At 47.5% G+C, this 8,357-nt stretch overlaps 2 protein-coding genes across 2 annotated transcripts in view; one reads left to right on the forward strand and one right to left on the reverse strand.

Moving 5' to 3' along the window:
- Positions 1-919: 919 nt before the first annotated feature.
- LOC119357883 (WAT1-related protein At5g47470-like) lies at positions 920-2,840 on the forward strand. The gene is made up of 7 exons (XM_037624672.1): positions 920-1,119; positions 1,203-1,268; positions 1,331-1,447; positions 1,526-1,733; positions 1,813-1,974; positions 2,067-2,218; positions 2,522-2,840. Exons 1-7 carry the CDS (start codon positions 920-922, stop codon positions 2,655-2,657), a joined length of 1,041 nt encoding a protein of 346 aa, XP_037480569.1. The 3' UTR covers positions 2,658-2,840.
- Positions 2,841-3,020: 180 nt separating this feature from the next.
- The window catches only part of LOC119357884 (asparagine--tRNA ligase, chloroplastic/mitochondrial-like), a gene marked incomplete at its 5' end in the record, with an annotated part of 20,838 nt that continues 15,501 nt past the window's right edge, over positions 3,021-8,357 (reverse strand). The window contains 10 exons of the mRNA XM_037624673.1: positions 3,021-3,371; positions 3,547-3,673; positions 3,811-3,885; positions 3,967-4,062; positions 4,528-4,614; positions 4,719-4,802; positions 4,929-5,003; positions 5,098-5,166; positions 5,267-5,344; positions 5,904-5,978. Of these exons, the coding sequence (XP_037480570.1) occupies positions 3,256-3,371; positions 3,547-3,673; positions 3,811-3,885; positions 3,967-4,062; positions 4,528-4,614; positions 4,719-4,802; positions 4,929-5,003; positions 5,098-5,166; positions 5,267-5,344; positions 5,904-5,978 (882 nt within the window). The remainder of the gene's footprint in view (positions 3,372-3,546; positions 3,674-3,810; positions 3,886-3,966; positions 4,063-4,527; positions 4,615-4,718; positions 4,803-4,928; positions 5,004-5,097; positions 5,167-5,266; positions 5,345-5,903; positions 5,979-8,357) is intronic.

The raw sequence follows: 8,357 nt of genomic DNA on the forward strand, positions 1-8,357 counted from the left end.
TGCGAGGAGGAGAGCCGTCACCTGCTGCCGGCAAAGGAGGTAGACGCCGGTGGCCGTGACCGTGGGCACCGGAGCACCAGCCCGCACCTCCGCCGGTAGGCCCAGCCACAAGCATCTGCGAGGCCACCGCACAGCCGCCCGCAACCAGCGCCGTTGCCGCGCCAGATCTGGAGCCCACCGACCAGGATCCACCGGCCACCACCCACCACGCGACAGAGAAGCCACCACCGCGCCACCTACGCTGGACGCCCTGCGCTAGGAAACGGCCGACGTCGCGCGGATCGACGCCATGGAGCAGCCCCCCTGCCGCAGCCACCGACCGCACAGGGTCACCACACGAGGGAGGAAGCGCCCTGCCGCCACCTTCCCCAGAACCGGTGCGGGCTTCGCCGGCGGATCCTCTGGTGGCGACGAGGTGATGGGAAGGGGGAAGGGGCGGCGGCGGCGGAGTAGGATTTCCCCCGTGTCGCCGCCAGAGGAGGGCGACGCAGGGGCGAGCCGAGCCTTCGTAGTCCCTTCTTATGACGAGTGCTCCTCTTGTGACCTCGGATTGGTTTGAGGAGCCTTCAAATGAAATTGTAATGATTCTCACAGACGATATACTGGTTATTTTTAATGAATAAAAGTTCCGTTTATTTTGAAAAAAAAAGGATTCTCCTTAAGCAACAGGTGCCTCGGGCCTGACAGGGAGGGAGGCTCTGGCCTCAAAATAGCAAACTGGAACTGACGGCGAGAGACAGTGCGAGATGTGCGCAGCAGGGAGTGGGCACCCGCCGCTTGCATGCACCACGAACGCCGAGACAAGGGGAAGGAGGCGAAAAACAACCGGCGGCCGGCAACCAGGCTTGGACGACCGACCGAGCGAGTAGTTAGCTAGCCTAGGTATAGCACTGGCACCCCGGCCGGCCGGCAGCCATACATGGCCGCCACCGTGGCCGCGCGGTGGTGGGAGGACGCGGCGATCTCGGTGGGGATGGTTGCCGTGCAGCTTGCCGGCGCAGCATACATGGTGGTGCTGACGCCGATCCTGGCGCTGGGCCTGGACCCGCTCTTCCTGGTGACGTTCGGCAGCCTCTCCACGGGGATCCTCACCCTCCCTTTCGCCCTCAACCTCGACAGGTAGGAGGTATCTCGCTCTCGCGTGCATGCATGCATGCGCATTGAACAATTCGTTAGCTGCTTTCATCACGTGTGGCATGCAGGAACAAATGGCCGTCGGAGCTGAGTAATAGGTTGATCCTTGAGTTGGTGGTGCTGTCTCTGGGAGGGTAAGAAACTAAGCATATGTATGTATGTATGCTTTATTTTTTTATTAATGAATTGTTTACAGGGTGACTGTGTTCCAAGCCCTCATGCTGGATGGCATGAAGAAGACATCCCCCGCCATCGCCTCCGCGATGCTGAACCTGGCCCCGGGATTCATCTTCGTTGTCGCGGGCTGCCTCCGGTATATTTGTTGCCGTCTTCTAAATTTTAGAGGGCAGCGAGTGTCCGTGATCTGTAAATAAATGCTAATAAATTGTAGGTTTGAGAGGGTTGATCTCAAGTGCCGGTACACAAGAGCCAAGATAGTGGGGACCCTTCTATGCCTGGGGGGAGCCATCACCATGAGCATCCTGCAGAGCCCTGCCACTCCACAGGGCCGAAGATCGCCAGACCTAGCAGCCTGGGTCGTCGGGTGCCTGTGCCTCCTGGGTGCGGTGCTCGTGCTGTCGGGCACAATAATCCTGCAGGTTCACTTCCATGCTCACAAATAGTATCTTGATTAACTTATCGTCTTGCGTGTCTTGGCCCTGATGCATGCAATTGCAGGCAGCAACCCTGATCCGTTTCCCGGCCCCTTTTACCCTCTGCGCCATGACCTCACTCATCGGCGCCTTGCTGACAGGGATGTTCCAGGTGTTTACCACAGGGAGGCTCGGCCCTGGGACGCTCCAGATCAGCACCGGAATAATCCTCTCCCTTGTGTTTGTGGTGCGTGCTTGCCAAAACTTGCGTCAAATGAGCCACCATGCGGCTACTGAGGCTGAGCTTGACCCAGTACTACATTTATAACAACATAACAGGGTAGTCTGGTGAGCTCCGTGTCTATCATGTACCAGACGTGGGTGCTGGAGAAGAAGGGGCCTGTGCTCGTCTCACTGTTTAGCCCCACGCAGACCATGGGTTCCGCAATCTTCTCCGCCCTCTTCTTGGGACGGGTGGTGCAACCAGCAAGGTTCGTACATACATGCATGCATACCCTGCCTGAGATAAGAGTTCATGCATGCATGATGAGAGAAAAAACTACTTGTGTGTGTGTGTGTGCGCGCGCGCGCGCGCGCGTGCGCGTGTGGGTGCGGGTGCGTGTGGGCGTATGTGTGTGTGCGTGTGTGTGTGTGTGTGTGTGTGTGTGTGTGTGTGTCATTGGGAAAGCTAGAGTCTACACAAATGTAACCCTGAGACAATTTTCTTGGGTTTTCATGTTGTCCATGGCAAGGAATAGGCTGATATTTTTGGGGGGGGCTTTGTTTTGCTGCAGCATACTAGGGATGCTATTTCTTTTCTCCGGCCTTTATGCAGTTCTGTGGGCAAAGAAGAAAGAAGGCCATGTTCTTCCTCCTGCAGACAGGGTCGTGGCAGACGATATAGAGAAACCACTCTTGCTTCCACGCTAGCTTTTGTTTTAATATCTAGACAGGCAGGGTTCATACAGCAAAAATCAAAGATTGTATACTTCTCTTTGTTTGATTTTTGTAAACAAGTACTGTACTGTGCTATGTTCATACTGACAAGATACTTAGATCAGTAGCATCAGATTGTATGATAGAGGTAAGATGAAATGAAGAATACCAAGCACATGCAAGTTGCCTTGCGCCTAGCTCCAGTAATTTCAAGCTTGAACCTTGTTGGTCATACCAGAAACAGATAAATAGCTTGCTGAAAAGCTAAAGTCTAAACAAATGCTTCCTTCAAGGTGAATCTTTTGAGTGTTATGGCAGAACCAGACAACAGGTTAAAAGTGGCTATCATAACGAGTCTGGTATCAGTCCCCAAGGCAAAATTGTCTGTTTACTGAATGGGAACGTACACAAAGAATTCATCGACTAAAATCCCAGCATTCAACGAATTTGCAAAGGGAATTTGCTGATACAGTACACTCCTGCAGATTATAAATCAGTCAGGTAAACTCTTTACAATGAACAAATCAACGTAAGGTTTTCTCCAGTCCGAGGCAAGAATGCTTTTAGAGATTATACACGCACTCTTCAAGTGCTAAAATTCTGCAGAACCAGGAACCCTGGGAAATGGAATGGCATCTCTGATGTTGTCTATTCCGGTTGCAAACTGTACAAGCCGTTCAAATCCAAGGCCAAAACCAGCATGAGGAACTGTAACAGGAAAGGTTCAAGTTCGTTAGCTCCCATCACAAGAACAAAAAGCAGGCTACACTAAGGATATAGCTACCTACGAAATTTGGAATCATCTGCTACAAACAAACAAACAAAAAGCAAGATAATTGCACTGTCAGATGTTATCAACTTCTGCATGGTTGCGATACTTAACCTGATCCATATCGTCGCAGATCCAAATACCACCAGTAGCTATCTTTGTTAAGATTTGATTCATCCAGCCGACCTTCAAGGTAATCAAGTCGTTCTTCTCTTTGGCTTCCTCCAATAAGTTCACCTACCTGAAATTGAACACAACATAAAATATGATGACAAAGTTATTCCTTCAAATTCATAAAAGCTTCTCTTGAACTTGATTCGTTCATATACTAACAAGTTTACTAGGATGCGATGTTTCAGGTTTTGCTTATGGGCTTACCCGAGGAACCAATAGATCCATTGCCGCAACTGTTTTCCCGTCATCATTTTGTCGCATATAGAAAGCTTTGATTTCCTAAAGACGATGCCAGTTAATTTAAGATATTATTAAATTCTTGCTGAACCAGTTAAATACTGCAAAGTGTGCATTACAAACCTTTGGATAATCTCTAATTATTACAGGACTGCCACCAAATGCGACTTCTGTGATATATCTTTCATGCTCACTTTGCAGATCCAACCCCCACTTTACCTGTGGAAGGTATTTCAGAAGAATCAGAAAGATCCTTTTCAGTTATATGTAATAATAATCACTAGCATTTCTGCTTTTCACCCTTGCTTGCTCAAGAAAAGGGCATTAAAATATAAATAAAGATACAACAAGACATTGCAGTATGTGGAGCTTAAGTCTGTACAAGCAGAAAGACAGATAATTTTGCACATACTAATACGAATGGAACACATCATCCTCAATAACAAGCAAACAAAATTTATCCATTCAACATTAACATGGCGATTTCATCCAACACTGAAGCCAGAAAGACAGCGTACCCCAACTACAATCCCATGAGTTGGCAATAAACAAGCTAAGTATGCAACCAATTTTTAATTATACAAAAGCATTTGCTTGAACTTCCATAGACTATCAATGAATCTAAGTTCCAAAATTGTACTGTAGGTAACAATGAGAACATTATTGATGTAAGTCATGAATTACCGGGAACTCGAATTTCTTGTTGGACCCAATAAGTAGCTTGATAGCATCAGAATATGACATCTGAACAAAGTTTTTCTCAGCTACATTCTGGGAGCAAGAAACATATCAATATTTCAGCAGTTGTAAGCAAAGACATACACACCACTTCCATATATGTAACAACAGAAGGAAGCTATAAATAAGATGTATACATTTAGTCTATCTATGATCCCTTTCTCAACCCACGTATCAAAAAAAACCATATCTTCTTTGCAGTTCTCAAGAATATACTTTACCTGCATCAAACAGAACAGTAATTAGGTAAATGATGTAAGTGTAGACATCTGCTTGAAAATAAACATGGAGCATCCATATCTGAAGCACAAAGTATCAAGCAACATGCTATAGACAAGGGCACCTACTACATACTGGAGATATGCACTTGCACACGCCATGTCATCATTTAGATCAGCAAAGGCAAGTTCAGGCTCAATCATCTTCCCCAGAACACATGACACAAAAAAAGCTGTAAATTCAATGTTCACAAATGTAAGATTCTCAAAATACAAATGTAGAAGAATGTTTAAATACCCAAAATTCAGCCAAATGCCTTGAAGTGTTTGAATTTTCAGCCCTAAATGTGGGACCAAATGTGTAAATCTGTAGAAAGGGGTGACCACAAGGAAATGAGAAGATTGGTTACAGCTGGCAAGAACTACAGTGTTAGCTGTTTCAAACAAATCAGGCAGACAGAAGTTACATCAGATAGAGCTGAAGCATATGTTTCGCCATTCAGTTGTCCAGACACCGTCAGAAATGCTGGTTTGCAGAAGAAATCCTAGCATATGTGGATGCAAATAACCATTGTTAAAGGAAAAGACAAAACATTGAAAGCATTAAGATTACATGAACAGCAGTTAAATCAAACAGCATGTGCAATAGCATACATCACCAGAATGATACAGATAAAAAATTGCTTATAGGCGTGTACCCCGCCAGACAACGAGCCTTCGCTTCTGGACTGGTGGCAATCGGCGCGACACTCCACCCCAACGCCCATGCGCAAGGGCCTAGGTACCGTGACCCTCCTCGTCCCCTGGATGATATGGAAGCACCGCAACGACTGCATCTTCAACGGAGCGTGCCCATCCGTGAACACCCTCCTAGCGAAGATCAAGGAAGAGGCCGCCTTTTGGGCAAACGCGGGCGCGCTAGGGCTCAAAGCCATTACCCCCCAGACTTGGGACGTCCATTAATTCAGTTTTTGTAACAGCCTCCTAGGAGGAATGTAACTACAACTCTCTCTTTACAATGAAATGAAACGCACGCTCTCATGCGTTTTCTCGAAAAAAAAATTGCTTATAGGGAGTAAAGGGTGCTTGACATTTGACCACTACCTGTGACCAATCGACCCTTCCATCCTTCGAAGGAATGCTGTTGACTAGGCAGCCTCCTTCAGCACTATTTGAAAGCTGCAATGCAGAAGGAAATAAAATCAAACAATTTAAACACGATTATATGAGGAAAAACAAGTAGTAAAATGCCAAAGTATAGAGCGTCTCATCATTCAATGGAAAACCATCTTTTCAGATATGGATAACAAAATATGTGTAGACCGACAATAGTGCAATAACCTGACATCATCATAACTGAGAACTTGGATTTCGTTCGAAAATGAACAAATGACAAATACCCACCGATCTAGTAGTGCACTCTGTCACGACCTGGCTGATTGCCGCGCAGGTTGTAGGAGGACGAGGGCGAGGCCCTCGCCGGCCTATGGTTGGAGAAGGGGGTTGAGGAGGGGCGCCGTGGCGCAGGAGCAAGGAGGTGAGGTTGTAGGTTATTTTCTGCTTGCGTTTATTGATCCAAGGGCTGGCTATATATAGCCTAATTACAAGACCAGATTATAGACTCCTATTGCAATTGGGTGTTGGTAGGGTAACCTTCTACGGGACTAAACCTTTCCAACTAATACCAAGACTCCTAATCTAAAAAAAACTATAATTAAACTAGGACATATTTTTAGGCAGGTGCAGGGCCAGCCCGTGCAGGTCCCTTGCGCCTATAGGGCTGGCCCCACATGACATCTCCCCCTCCATTCTGAAACAGCTCGTCCTCGAGCTGGAAGCTTGGATAACGTTCGCGGAAGGTTGTAACATCCTCCCATGAAGCAGCAGACGCCGGCTGGCCCTCCCAGTGAATGAGCACCTGCTGGACACCGCGAGCAATACGAGCACGCAATGCTTGGACAGGGGTTGGATGTACTCGACCCTGAAACAGAGGTGGAAGCATCGGTGGAACTTCCGGCGGTGGACCATGGTACTTCTTCAGGACCCGACATGGAAGACATTGTGAATGCGGGCGCGTGGGGGCAGCTCCAAACGGTAAGCAACCATATCGATTTTAGCGAGGAGTTTGAAAGGCCCATAATATTTGGGAGCCAATATCCCTTTGGCGCCTACTCCAAGGAATGCCGTCGGCCGGTGCGGTGCGGAAGACGGAGCCAAACCCACTCTCCAACATCAAAAGAAAGGGCCCGATGCTTATCATCATAGTAATGCTTGTACTGTTGTGCTGCCTGAAGGAGACGCTCACGGATGTCGAGTAAGAACTGATCGCGGTCGACGATCTGCCGTCCCACCGCCTGATTGCGAATCTCGCCTGGCGTATAGTCCCGCAATGATGGGGGATCCCGTCCATAAACCACCTGGAAAGGAGTGTCCTTCAACGCCGAGTGGTATGAAGTGTTGTAGCAGTACTCCGCCCAAGGCAACCATTGGAGCCACTGCCGGGGGCGATCCCAACTTATGCAACAAAGGTACATGGTGATGACGCGATTGACGGCCTTAGATTGTCCATCAGACTACAGATGGAAGGCCGAACTCATGTGCAAGCGCGTCCCCGCGGCGGCAAACAGAGCCTTCCAAAAGCCCAAAGTGAAAACCACATCCCTGTCCGAAACGATGGATGTGGGAAACCCGTGGAGTCGGACAATATTGGAGAAGAAGGCCTTAGCAACGGACTCCGCAGTGTACGGATGCGCCAAGGGGATGAAATGCGCATACATGGAGAAACGGTCCACGACGGTCAGTATCACACTTTTGCCGCCCACCTTCGGAAGTGCCTCAATGAAATCCATGGAGATGTCTTCCCAAACACGAGATGGCACTGTCAAGGGCTGCAATAAAGCCGGCTGGATGAAGCTGCTCCGTCTTGTTGCGTTGACAAACCTGACAAGCACGAATATACTGCTGAAGTTCTGCCCTTGTGTGATGCCCGGATAATTAAGCTACAGCAACCCCCTGCTAATGATGCCACGTCACTTCAATTACTGTTGCTAATCACGTGTTAGTTCGAAACTGATTCAAATTCAAATTCAAAATCAAGCAAACAATAAAAGTTTTCAAGTTTAATAACTAAAATGTTCGGGTTGTGCCAGATAAATCATAAGTAGTAATGGTGGAGAAACCCCATTTTTATAAAATGTTTAAATACTCTAAAAATAAATAAACTGCAGCATAAGCAATTATTTAAATAACTTTGGTAGTTAATAAAATGTTAAACTATTTTATTTGGGGTTAAACTTTTTGTGGCAGTGGTGTATTTAATAAAACTAATTTAGGTACTAACAATATATTTACAAAACTATTAAAAACTAAAAAAAGAGAAACAAAATAAAAATAAAAGGTTAACAGAACCCCCCCCCCCCACACACACACACAGGGTCGTGGCCCAACTGGCTACTCCAGCCGGCCCACCCGCTACCCACTGGCCTAAACCCCCACACCCAAACCCTAACTACCCCCACAACCCACCCCACATCCTTCCCCGATCCCTCCACTGTCCTT

This window comes from Triticum dicoccoides, chromosome 2A (genome assembly GCF_002162155.2).
Source record: "Triticum dicoccoides isolate Atlit2015 ecotype Zavitan chromosome 2A, WEW_v2.0, whole genome shotgun sequence".
NCBI classification, from domain to species: domain Eukaryota; kingdom Viridiplantae; phylum Streptophyta; class Magnoliopsida; order Poales; family Poaceae; genus Triticum; species Triticum dicoccoides.